Source organism: Lepisma saccharinum, chromosome 9 (assembly GCF_977018435.1).
Source record: "Lepisma saccharinum chromosome 9, izLepSacc3.1, whole genome shotgun sequence".
NCBI classification, from domain to species: Eukaryota; Metazoa; Arthropoda; class Insecta; order Zygentoma; family Lepismatidae; genus Lepisma; species Lepisma saccharinum.
In genome coordinates this window covers 36,289,773-36,304,316 of record NC_139237.1, presented here as the reverse complement: position 1 = coordinate 36,304,316, position 14,544 = coordinate 36,289,773, and the positions used below count along the sequence as shown (strand labels likewise).

At 35.9% G+C, this 14,544-nt stretch overlaps 1 protein-coding gene across 1 annotated transcript in view; it reads left to right on the top strand.

Moving 5' to 3' along the window:
- Helz (Helicase with zinc finger) overlaps positions 1-14,544 on the top strand; it is a 71,147-nt gene that overhangs the window by 10,083 nt on the left and 46,520 nt on the right. Inside the window, exons 2-4 of the mRNA XM_083128010.1 lie at positions 1,146-3,306; positions 7,832-7,938; positions 11,446-11,545. Coding sequence (XP_082984136.1) covers positions 1,193-3,306; positions 7,832-7,938; positions 11,446-11,545 — 2,321 coding nt within the window. The 5' untranslated portion in view covers positions 1,146-1,192. The remainder of the gene's footprint in view (positions 1-1,145; positions 3,307-7,831; positions 7,939-11,445; positions 11,546-14,544) is intronic.

Below are 14,544 nucleotides of genomic sequence, written 5' to 3'. Positions count from 1 at the left end.
CTTCTTCGGTGAATTCCTCTTCAATGTCTGTTCTTCACCAGAAATATTTTTTTATAAATTTGACACAGTGTTTGTAACCGGGACTTTTCAGTTTCCCTTTGAAATGTTTGCTTTGAATTCAATATGGCGGTCAACAATATGCCGGACCTGCACACAACTAGAAGTCTCCCTGTGCCTAACCTATTTCTTTCATGACCAGGATAACTCCTGTACATTTTGTAGGGGGTGTTAAGGGACTTGACTCATCATAGTTCATGTAATGAGGCTTTTATCAGTCACATACTTACACATATTATTTTGTATCTTCTGATCCCATTGCAGTTCCAGAATAATTTCATGATATGTTTATAGTATGGCATGAGGGACCAAATTTTTTTTTTCACGATTTTTGGTGATGACATGTTTTGAGATATTCAAGGTCAAAGGTCAAGGTCACGTGACAAAATTATATTTTTATTCAAAGGTAGGCTTGTTATATATCACTGGAAAGCTTGTTCAATTCCCTGTACAATAAGCTTTATTGAGCTTTCTAGGCAAAATAGTGGCGGAGTTACAGCACATTTAGTATAGCTAAGCAGGCTCAAAAAGGGCAATTTCTGGTAACTTTGACCTTGAATAATTTAACAATTACAAGACAAACTAAACTAAAAATTTTCATAGTTACTAAGTTCCAGGCATAGTTTCAACTCCCAAAATTTCATGAAAATCGGAGTTGGTCAGGTTGGAAATTGCACATATCTGTGTTGATTTGGCATGGAATGACTCAATGCCAAATTCTGTTAATAATGAAAAGTTGGAGCATGGGAAATTAGAAGGAAGAAAAACTTCGACCCAGCCCTTTCAATGGAAGAGAGTTCAGTAAAATTTGATATTGAGCAAATTTTCATCCATCTGTGCATTTAAAGGTTAGGATTAGTGACTGTATATGTGTACCATCGTTTATTGAAGAACTGAAAACTATAAGATCAAACATTCTCTAGCTGTTTTATTTGCCCCCAATTTTGGTGGCTTTAGTGTTTGATACCTTGCAAATCCGTCAGATATTTGCTTTGGGTTATGTTGACAAGTAACATTTCTTAACCATACTAGAATATGTGTGTGTGCAAAACATTTTTCTTACCTTCCCTCAATTTTTATAATTCCAGAATGAACCTTGGGAGTCTTGCACCTGGAGGAAATTCTGTTTTGCACCATGAATGAAAGAAGAGCCCTTGCAAATGACCTCCTACAGAAGAAAGACTATGGAAATGCTGTGGAGGTGTACAACCAGTGTTTGGGTGCATTACCAGAAAACACGCCAAAAGAGACAATTGTGCAACTTTTGCTCGGAAGATCGGAATGTTGTATGGAGTTGAAGAATCATGAAATGGTCGTTTCGGATTGCAGAAGGATAATTAAACTAAGCAACAACAATAATACCAAAGCACAGAGACGTTTGATTCATGCCCTCTTTTACTTGAAGAAGTTTATGGAGGCCGAAGCAGCAGCCGAGAACTGGATCGCCAGCGACAAAGTGAACCCTGAAGCGATCAAAACTTTGGAGAGACTCCAGATTGTCGTTCAGATGGTTAATAGCGAAAGGAGTGCTTCTGCCCAAAATGTAGTTGCCAAGTACGCACCGCCACCTGACGGGAAGGGCCCCTCGAATGCACATTATCATCCGCAGAATGAGCATATGAAGCCTGATGGCGCATGCAGAGACCAGGTGGTCGAGAACGGTTTTCTTGATGGTGGCGAAAACCCCAACTTGTTTGAAGCTATTCCAGATGCCAGCAGACTCAAGGATGGTGTTAACGTGTGCGTGTACTGTAACGTGTCATTCCAGAACAAATTGGAACTCCAGGCGCATTGTCAGACGGAGAGTCACCAGATGGTCATCATGTCCGATGACGGAAGGGACTGGAAGTGGAGGCCACCCCCACGTGGGGTCGGTGCGGATGCATACTCGCTCTGCGAACGCTACACAACTTACGGCATATGCAGGTTTGGAGTCCAGTGCGTTGAAGCACACAGTGAAGAGGAGCTGGCCGAATGGAAAGAGCGCTTTAATTATCGTCAGATGAAGCTGAAACGTGCCTACGAGAAGGAGCTGTATGGCAAATCCTACACGGAACAGATACTGGAGAAATGGATTCAGTCGACCAACCCCGAAAATGTTATGAAGGAATCCGTTGAGGATGTAGAGATAACTTGCAACGATGAGCTCTCGGTAACAGTATCTTCAAAAATTAGCCAAAGGGAATGGATATTTACAATCAACACAAGGAAACCCCTGCAAGTGATAGCTCTTCTCCAAGATGCACATCGGAACCATTTTTCCCTCAAGCAGATATTTTGCAGAATTATGTCGCAGAGTAGGTTGTATGAGTGGACTCCAAGTAATGATCAAGAATGGCATATTCCCCCAGTAACCTCTAACCCTGAGGAAATGGATATTTGTTACGAAGTGAAAATAGCATTTAGGACTGATATCTATGGCACATTTAGACAGTCTGTAGTGTTCGAATTTGGATTCGAACCAGTTTTGGTTCAGCATGTGTGTGTAGATGTGGTTCCAGTACAAGATATGGACAAAGTGCAGGAGATTAAAGACATGATATTGTCGGCATCCGAGCGATGGGACAAAACCAACTCTCTAATTGTTGAGTATGTACCGAAGGTAGAAACATATACAGACAGCGAGATGGACCTACTAAATACCTACCCAGCGCCCCAGGCGATGAACTTCACGTTGACTGAATCTGTTTTGATGGAAAAGATCCTGACCGAATCAAACTATCACTCTCGCATGCATGAGTTGCTCTACATAGAAGAAATGGCAAGGCACGAGTTGATTTCCCAGTACAACCTCAACACGAAAGTAAAAATAGTCAGTTGCTACCTTCTTACGCCGAGCCACATGGGGACTGCAAAGTATGCTCAATCAGGGGAGCTGTTCGCTCGGATGTCCCTCACAAAAGATATATCGGAAGACACATGTGCAGGTCGTTTGATTTTGAACAACTGCACCATGGTCCTGATGTCACCGGTAAAACAATTACGGGAGAAATCTTCCGACGGAAAGCTCAGGGTGTTCGAAGCCTTTATTGAAGACAAGGGAAAGAGTGCTATTTACTTGAAACTGTCCCATCAAATGGTTTCAGAGTGCAACTTGAAGGCGGACACTGAATGCCAGTGTGAAGTTCAGTTCCAGCTGAATCGGATTCCATATTGCGAGTGGCATTTTGCAGTAGATAGGATATCAGATTTCAAAATAATATTTCCGGATACAGAAATTAAACCCAGCATTCCATGGACTCCACAAAGGTGAGTCTAAACATGCATTTAGTTTACATTTTAACTTATTTACAGTGTTCTGAATAATTTTAAAATATTTTAGATTTAACAGTACATTTGTCTTATGAAAATAGACATAAAAGTCTGGACTAAGAATGAAAAATCCTCGCATACAACTTTAAACCATACATAAAATACTATTTGAATGCTGTCTTAAACATGAAATGTGATTAACTCTGAAGCATGAGAAAAAGTATTTCCAAGGTGCATACTACACTTCTTTTAATATTGTCACCATAAATTAAGGAGTTCGTCCAAAGTGCAATTTTATGGATCCTTTGGACTTAATCTGTGTTCCAGCTCTTGATATGGTAAACTACCAATTACAGAAACGCTTGTTTCCTCACTTGTATATCATGGGTTAAAACCTTGAATCTTTTAATACATTAATTTATATGTATATTTTTAAAATATATAAATTTGCTATTTATTCACAATAAAAAGTATGGTCTGCTTTTGTTAAGTCAAGTGTGAGTGAAAGGTGTTTTTTCCTTGTAACCTGCACTCTGTGTAGTAGTATCATATCACAAGCAAATATTTTACAAGACCTGTTGGCCATGTAAGTGGCTGAATGCATTGAGCAGTCTACTAATAATAATCTTGCCACAGGAGATCTCAGGTTCTAGTCACAGCCTGCAGACTATGAATGTGTCTTCCTGTATTCATTATCCCGTAACAAGTCGTGTCCTGGGTTCGGAGACTCAACTCTATTAGCTTTTAGCTGGTCGAGTTCTGCCTTCATCTCTCTCATCCTTTTTTCGACGTCTGGATTATCCTGCGTACTCTCGGAAACACTGTTCCCAGCCATCTTATTTTGTAATCTGATCTGCAGCTGAGGCATGTGTTGGAGATTCATTTGGCTGGGAGAGATATGGTTATGCATAGGAAGTGAATAGCTATGCAGGGGGAGGGGAGAGGTGGGGGTCAACGTTATGTCTTTTAATTGCAAAATGCTACAAAAATTTACCAGCTGGGCATTTAGGGGTTAAATCAATTTTGAGCACAATTTATGCAATTATTTCTTTATTGGGAATTCCATTACTTGTGGAACTTCTAGGAATTGCATGCGTAAATACACAAGACTGTCTCACTCACTCACTAACTTACATGCAGGGTGCCGTGGAGCCGACTGACACATTTCAAATGGTCATAAATATATGGAAACGAAAAATTAAGCAAAACTGTCTATAAATATGTCCAAGTATGCCATATAATCTGTAAGATTACATACAAGCTTATTTAAAAAAAAAACAAAAAAAAAACAGGCAAATGGCCTCCGTAGGTCCTCATTAATAGCCCCAAATTCATCAACAATGGCTTGTTTTAGTTTTTAATAGTTATGATACATTTCTTCAAATTTCTTCACCCAAGCCAATATGGTATTTCGAGAGGGTATGTGTTTATGTTGACCAACATTGCTGTCATCTAAAGACACACGGCACTCCTGTCACAGACTTTTTTTTTCGTAATAACTGTAGCATTTTCCAACGCTCCATTGGAACGGACTATAAGTGAAATATCATTCTCTCCTCTGCTGTTCCCCTTCCCGCCAACCACGACAAGATATCGCGTCGGCTCAATACTCAAATTTGAAATGTGTCAGTTGGCTCCACACCATCCTGTACATGCCTAAGTAAACAAATATAGTTTTTGTATGCTATCAAAGGTAGTTTTAAAAATTATGAACTTTTGCTGCGTAAATATTTAGTCTCAACATTTCAGTATATGCTGATGCATCTTTTCCAAGAGGAAATAAGTATGAATCAAGCTCAGTCACATTTGAAACAACCCTGTGTCCAATTACTTGTTACAAACAAACAAAATTAGGGAAACAGCATTATGTGAAGTGAGTTTAAGTGGTCAACCCTCTCTATTTTTTCAGTTCTTGCATTACATAATATCTGGCAACTTATTTTTATGTATTTGTCATTTCTGATCTGAAAAACATGGTGACCCAATTTTAATCCATGGTTTCCATGAAGTTGAAAGGGATTTCTTTAAAACAAATCTGAAACAGCAACCACATATTTCATCATTTGACATTTTTTGTAACAGAAAACAGTGCATAGTACTGTAAAAAAATTTACATATTCATAAACTAGTAATTCTACGAATGTTAGTGACAATTGTTCTTCTTAGTATGCAATGTTAATTGGACATTGTCCATTGTGTAGTCCTTTTACCTGTTCTAACTCTACTTTTCGAGAGAGCACCTCTTCTCCCGTCTTCAGGTGAACAATTTTCTTTTTGCCGGTGGTGGGGATCAATCGTATGACAGGCCTGTGATTTTTACTACAAATCCAGTGCACTAACCAACTACCTACTCCATGCTATTTATGGTTATTATGGGAGGATACCCATTGAGCTCTATTGTATCGATGATGCGTTCCTCTTCTTGTCTGAGTGTTGCCAGATTTGAGCAGATTCTGCAAGTCCTTGCACTTAGGTAGTGGGCTAGGTTTAAAACATTGCTACATTTATGTGTGTCAGCTTACCCTCGGGACTTTTGGTGCCACACACTTAGGTGCCAGGACATATTGGTGCAAGCAACATAAAACTTTGTGTACAGAAACAAATTAATGTTCTTTTAAATGTACACTACAGTCCCGTTTTTAACCGAATCGCTAAAAAAAGCCGTTAATCGTGCGCGACTGTGTTTTACGCGGGAGCTCTCATGAAGCACTTTTGTCTTTGTTTTGGTCTAACAGTTAGTTATCAAAGAGTAAGTTCATTGTTACGATGAGTTGGCTGTACTCACCCACTCCACTGTATATCAAAATACTGTACGTAATAAAATGTATGTACTGTATATCAAAAAACCTTTATTCCGGTTTAACTGAATTTTCGTTCAACTGAATCGCCATCGGTACCATCAAATTCGGTTCAACGGGACTGTAGTGTATCGCTCTTTATTAAGTTCCTTACATACAAGCAACATTACATGGAAAAGTTATGGCCAACACCTCATGAGTAGCGAATGATGATTGTCCTTTTATATGCACATATGTTTGTCTATGTTTATCCTATCCTATGTTTGTCATCAATACATGTAATGCTGAAGTACCGAGCTCTCTATCTGCACATTGATTGTATGCAGCTGATAGAATAAAGTAGACCTGCAACCTTAAATGTCCCATCCGCAAACCATCTTTAAGAATTCTTCTTAAGTTCTTGGCTCATGTTAGTCCCAAAGACAGAGTGGTGCAGAAAAACCTGATTCTTTTTAAAATGATATAATACAGTAAAGTAACTAATGGAGTTTAAGTACGGAAATTCATTATTTAATTAAATAATTCCTTCCCGCCATGAGAGCTATTTACTAATGTAGCCATTTTCTAAATGAGGAAGTAACTCACATTGAGCATTTATAGTCGTTTGAATGCCAGAGGTGTGTGTAAAGATAAAAGCACAAAATGCTCGGGCACCATAGCGTGTGGCACCAAGATTACGTAGCACCAAAATGTCCTAGACCCCTCCCCCTCATGTATGTTATCAGAAATTATTACTGCAGGGGGGGGGGTAGCTTGAATAATAGAAATAATAACAATGACAATAAATATTACTATTGGTTATAATTGTTTTTGTACATTATAATTGTTTTTATACAATAATAAATATTGTAAAGTAATAAAAATAAATCTAGATTTAGATAGATATTGTATTCAAAATTTTATTGTTATTATATAAAAGGGCACTGTACTTTTTGATCCACCAGATGGGTGAATGTCCAGCACAACTCTTTTCCATTATTATTATTTTTTTTAAACATTTCAAACAGTTAGTGTACTGAAATTCACTGTTATTCTATTTTGTTATTAAATTTGACAAGTTCCGTTGAAGAAAAGTTAGGGGAAATTTTACTCGTAAAGTTTATATTGTGATTTCTCACCTAAAACTATAGTTTTTTGGAATTTTGAAAACCATGGAACAATTTATTCTTTGGATGAAATAGTAGAACATGGTTCCTGCATTTTTCAATCTAATTTCTTTTTTATTTTGGTTATTCTGTTCTAATACTAACTAATTGAACTTTTTTTTATGTTATTAACAAAAAAAAAATAACAAGCTTTCTGTGATGACCATGCTTCCCCTCCCTCCATGTACTTTTCCTACAAATGGATATGAATTCTCCTTTGCACTGTCCTTTCCACATGGATGTCCTTACAAAAATTGGCCACATCGAAGGAGCATATAGTCTGACTTTCTTTAAGTTTGTCCAGAGCTGCTGTACTCTTAAGGCACATGCTGTTTGTAGGCATCCACTTGGTTCTTAACTATGGATGGAGAGAACCTAGAATTCATCTGCTTCTTTTGTTTGCTGTTTTTCCATCATTGCAAAGGTTATTTTAATACGGGTGTAAGAAGGAAAATAATTGTATATGAAGTACAAGTAATTTGAGAATGAGTGGCTGAATTATATTAGGAATTGCATGAATATCAGTTTACTTTGTAATATTAAGATGCTGTGAAACTCATAACTTTTGTTCTATTAAAGGCAGTGGAATGACAACCTAGATGCTAGACTAAATCCTAAGCAGAAAGAAGCAGTGGTTGCCATAACAACGCCATTTTCTGTAAATCTACCTCCAATATTAATCATTGGTAAGTTTACTTTAAATGTATATTTTTCATATTTACTTCAATAATATTCCAACAATTCTTGTTTATGCAACAAATATTTTGGAGACTAAACATGAAACCCTTTTAGCCGTTGCTTAAAATAAAATTAAAAGAAATGTCAAGAAAGGTATATCTGTGTTACGACCTAGAACTATTCATACTATGATGCTGAATGCATGTATCGGCCTGTCAGTGAGAGAATTCAGCAGCACCTATCAAATGCAAAAACGGCCCAACTCACCACGGATTTGCAAAACATATCAAATTCCACAACCATAAAATCGAAAATGTACATGTCAAATACAAAGCACACACTCTCATAGACACAAAAATCAAAGAAACACACGCCATCGTGCACTACAACCATGAACTCAACATAGATAGTGGTCAGGCACACCATGCTTGGCTTCCCTTACTGCAGCAATTAATACAGGTGAACAGTAGACGACACACATGCAGACATACAGGCGACATCAGCACCTAGCAGTGATTTAGGAAGAAGCAGTAGAAACGTGCCAAGCAACGATACAACGAATTCCAACGAGGATGGTGGCAGTGGCTACTGAAATTAATAGAAACTTACTTGAAACAGCTTTGTGGAAAACGTGAGTAACTGAATTACTAGAACTGGAAATCTTTATTTGTCATGCGTACCCACAATTCATAGGTTACAAAATATCTCAGAAATAAATTTTTCACTTAAATGGCACAGCATTACAAAATACCTTGTAGTGAAATGTTTGTTTCATATTTTTTCTCTGTTTACGATGGTTATTTCCTAATGAATTTAAGACCACCTTCTGATGTAAATCCTTCAGTCCCTGAGGCTGCAAACAAGAGATTTACTAACGTTGATAATAGTTTGTTTCATCTTCTTTGCTGTCTATGTTAAGGAAATATCATTATGTTTTTTTTAACAAATATTTCAAAATAATTTTGTTTCAAATGATGTTTTAGATCACCCGCCTATCAAATCTATCTGCTCTCACTCTCTTTCTACCATCTTTACAGAACCAGGTAAAGTCTTGCACTTCCTTACCTCCTTTTCTTCTCACCGAGCATCTGGACCAGACAATATTCCTACTATTTTCCTTCAAAAAACAGCTCACTCACTAGCTACTCCTCTTGCAATGTTATACAATAGGTGCTTCTCTGAAGGCTGCTTTCCCACTCAATGGAAGAAAGCAAATATCATTCCTATTTTTAAATCTGGAAATGCTAACGATACTACATGTTATAGGCCCATTTCTCTTCTTTCCACACTTGCTATTGTCTGTGAAAAAATTCTGAAAAATAGACTTCTGAAATTCACATCCCCTTACATTAACCCAGCACAGCACGACTTTCTTCCAAATTCTTCATGCCTTACCAATCTGTCTTCTATGCAATCCTGTGCCATAAACTCAATTACTAATCGTAATCAGTTAAATGTTGTGTACTTTGATCTGTCCAAAGCTTTTGACTCAGTGGATCACCATTATTTACTGCATAAATTATCTAACAGATTTAACATAACTGGAAACACGTTAAAATTAGTGAAAGACTATCTACAAAATAGACAACAATGTATTATACTTCCTGGAACTTATTCTAACTGGCTTCCTGTTATATCTGGTGTGCCACAAGGAAGCGTTCTTGGCCCTCTGTTATTTGTATTATGTCTGGATGATCTCACAGACCTCTTTAATTCCCCCATCTCAAGCACAATTCTAATGTTTGCCGATGATTGCAAGATTATGAGAGAAATAAAACAGCCATCAGACATGCAAATTCTCCAAAATGACATTAATAGATTCTCTAAATGGTGTAAGTGATGGAAACTGTCCACAAACCCTTCTAAATGCTCTTACATAACAATTTCATTGAAACAAAACATTCTTGAAGGTAATTATACACTCACCGACCTCCCTCTAGCAAAAGAAGCACAACACCGAGATCTAGGTGTCCTCATAGATACAAAACTAAATTTCGATAATCACATATCAACCATCACAAAAAAGGCAATGCGTATGCTAGGCCTACTTTATAGATTCACCGAAATCAATAACCCGAAAGCACTTTCCAGTTACTTCAAAACATTTGTGTCCCCCATTCTAGAATACTGTTCACCAATCTGGAACATGGCTGCCCATTCTCATACCTCCAAGATCAAAAGTGTTCTCAGCTTTTTCCTCTCCATCGTTCGATATAGAGTGCCTGCCTAAGAGAGATCTGTTTGTAAATCTGCACATTAATACTCCAGAAATTCGTAGATACATTGCAGATATGAAATTGCTATACAAGATCATAAATGGAAACTTAAGATGCAGCATCCTACTCCACGAACTCTCACTCAGAGTGCCTAGACATAAAACACGGAGCTTGGAAACTTTCCACACTACAACTCCCAGGCTCTCACTCATACAACGATCACTATTCCATAGGCTACCGAATCAGTTCAATATCATCTCAAACCAAATCGATATATTCACTTCATATTCATCTTTTATCACCAATATAGAAAAAAAATGTACATAAGTAATGCTTTTGTGAAACTGATCTGTTTAACTTGGTACTCTTTTGGCTTGTTTATATTTGTTTATTTTATGTTATCCTTTTTTTTGTGTTTTTAATCTTAGTCCATTGTTTTACTGTTGTTTCTTTCTGGTTTAAAATTGCTTCTGCTGTACTGTAATTTCAATAAATAAAAAAAAATTAATACACAAATTCACAAATAGTGTAGAAAGCTATGAAATATTTTGGCATTTTTTCAAAAATCAATACTTCTAAATGATTTCACACAGAGTAATTTTTAAGTAATCACAAGCCCCAAATAAGTTTTAGTGCCATTTTTCTTATATTGTGCTCTAAAATGTAACATTGTGCATAAGGAAAGAAAAGGTTTTGCTTGTCTTTTTCCAAAAATTCCACTTTACAGTCTAAGAATTTTTAGCTTCGTTGATAGCCAAGCACTTTGAATAATTGACTCACAGTCTCTACACGGATGGTTCCTAGTTCATGCCCTAATCCCAGCTTCATTTAATCATTATTCATAAGCATTTTTGTAATTTGCTAAAAGTGGCAGAAAATCTCATAGATTTTTTTTTTTAAAAAGTACAGAATATGAGGAATTCTTAAGTACCACAACATTTTATTATCCAAGTAACCTCGTAATCAGTTTCCAATGATCATTTTTTCTACTACTAGCATTGGAAACAAGCTTTGGCAATCTTCTTATTTATGGCTAATATGTTGACGAGCATCTTATAATTTTGAAGTCTAACAATCACATATTTTTCATAGATATTAGGTAAACTATTGTTTTGTCATGTGGTATATTCAAATATAATTCTCCAGGGTATATTTATGTATAGCATAGTTTTTACTGCACACCTAATGATTGTATGTAGGTGTGCATGGATTTTATTTTGTAATTTCTCTGTGCAACGTAATACTTCATTGTTCCGGTTATAAATACTTGTTCTGAATTTAAACTTTGTTAATTTCCAGGTCCATTTGGAACTGGAAAAACATACACATTGGCACAAGCCATAAAGCAGTTACTATTACAGCCAAATACTTGCATTTTAGTGTGCACTCATTCTAATAGGTAAGTTAATTTGGGGATTTGTTATTTGATATGTGAAAATATCAGACATTTACATTCATAAAGTTAAATGTTAACCTTTTCGCTTCCCTTGTGTAAAATTGTACACATTAAATTTTTTACCATGTAAAGTGATGTTTACAGAGTATATGCTCCATCCAGTACCATTGTCTACTTTTGTAGACATTATTCGTTTCAAATACGTGCTACCCAATACCATCTGTTAGAAATTGAGAGTATTACAGCCCGCAATAGCTGTAATACTATTAATACTAATAATATATAATATGCACCCTTGAACAAATGCAGATTAGTTCATATTATATTTGTGGATTTTAATTTGAAATTACTACATATACTGGTTCATTTCTGTGTACCATGAATATCTGAGGATATTGTTAGAATAACTACTTTTCTACAATAGATAGTAAGTAGTGACAGAAATTATTGTTGAAATATGGTGTCTACAATTGTACACATTCATACTCGGAGCTAGTGAATGCTGAATACTCAGGACTGTGCAGCATTGCATGTTCCATGTATAAGTACTTGCCTCAATTAGCACGTTTTGTTCATTTGGAACAATTTTGTTGTTTATAATCATTTTTTTGGTTATATTGTTGTTAATGTGTCATATTGTTATTATTATTAATTGAGAATTGCAGAAAGAAAAATATGTGCAGTTTGTGAAAAATATTTATTTATGAGAAATATGTATAATAATAGTTGAAAACCTACATCATAATTACTGAAATTACATTTCTTACGCTTTTTTGCAATTGTAGATTTCAATAACTAATTAGAAAAATAATAATGTAGCAGTATGTAACATATTATATTTTAGGATTTAGTGTGAAATTTAGAACCCAGAGAGATCTCATATGTGAAAATATAATTTAATATTAAAAAATTAAAAACGAAATTGATAAATGATGGTAATTTTTCAAAGAAACACTATACATTACATGTATTACATTATAACAAACAACAATTGTATGAAAAATTAAAGTGTGTATTATCTTTACACTCTGGTCATTTTGTGTACAATTGTACACATCTTCCCGTTACCATGGTAACAATGAAAATATTCAAGTAACGTCATATTTCATATACACCATTTACACATAAAAATAATTTTTTGAACGATAAACATTAATTCGGGACCGAAAGGGTTCAAAAGCTTGGTCAGAAATATTAATCAGTACTCTCACTAAAATTTGAAATGATTTGACTCCCATGGTGTAGATCAAATTTTGGGCAGCGAGAATTCCTGTGGCATTGTAATCAAACAAAAACATATGTAGAAAATTAAATGGATAATATACACTATTAGTTTCTATTTGTACCTTTCAAAGCATTTTATTTTGATTTTTATTCTGTACACTAAAAGGCAGAGAAAGATTTCCATAGGTGGCTATTTCATTTATTACTTGAGCAGTTTTTGTTATTACATTGGAACACCAATTTTACATTCCCCTGTTTTACATTTTCCCTCATACATTCAATCTTGATGGTCTCAACATAGCAAAATGCTATAAAATTTTACTCAATTTTACATTTTCCCGCATTTTAAGTTCCTTCATCTTGGTTACCTGAAAAACGTAAAATCGAGGTTCCGCTGTACTGTAGTAATTAGTACATGATAGCCGGCCTCCTTCAGTCCCGATTAGCTTAACTGTACATAAAGTGGACTTAAACACAATTTGATAGCCAACCACCATTGTACCATCATGCTAAGACATCAGGGGTCCTGAATTCGAATCCTGGCCTGGACGTGATTGATCTGTAAGAGTGTATCTTGATCAGTTTCATTATCCTCATCTTTGTGATTAGCCAAAAGTGGCAGAAAAACAAAGTAAAATAAACCAAATAATCAACACAAAATAGGCACCCTCCACTAAATTACATTCATAACACTATCATCAAACAAATTCTTCTTCAGGTCATTAATATTTACATTATATTGGTTTCACAATATGCCCACAATATTGCAAATGATTGTAATTGCAGAAGCATTTTTTTTTTAAAATTTAGCTTGAAAATCTGGAATTACACATGGTCATTGGTTACAAGTACTGGCCATAGTTCTTAAGGATCCATGTAATTTTGTAAAATAAGATGATTGGGACATTTCATATGCAGGGTAGTGCCATGAAATGTGAACAACAGGCTTTCATAACAATATTTTGTGCAGTACAATCCTTTAAAAACTGCATATTATCTTGTATATATGCAACCACACATTGCAGATTCATGCTTGCCACAAGCACATATATTTCTTGTCATAAAACTACACAATATTTGGTGCACTACAGCCCAACCATTGCCCAGTGATTTGGCATCACATGCCAAATACCCTTGTTCAGTCACCATTGGAACCTAAAATTTTCACTATTTTGTCAATAAGTTGTGATCATGCATTAGCAGGGTATCTACCAGTCAAGAAATGAAGAGGTAGGTCAATAAATTATGCTTGTGATCAAGAATGTTTGCTATTTTTTACAGTATAGTGAATTTACGAGGGGATATCAAAAAGTAATTGAGTAAATCTTTTACAGGCAAACTGAAATGTATTCACAAAAACTGAAATATATATTTTGAAGGTTGAACATTACTCTACTTTTCCACATAACATCCATTCACATTTATACATTTGTCCCACCGTGACACCAATTTTGCGATGCCCATGCGGTAGAAATCGTTGAGCTGGATGCGTTACCAACGAAGACATTTGCACGCCCTGCGTTGAATTTTGCACACCAGTTACAGACATTTGTGAATGTCATGCACGTGTCACCATACACTGCACACAACTCACGATATATTTCAGGTGGTTTCTGTCCACAGAATCACACTCCGCAGCTCAACTTTTCAGGCGTAACTGCCATTTTGAAACAACTGCCTCTCAGCGTGTGTGAGATGCACACACCTGCCATCTCGTGAAAAGGTGGCGAAATACATATACTTCCAAATGTATATTTCATTGCATATACATTGTTATA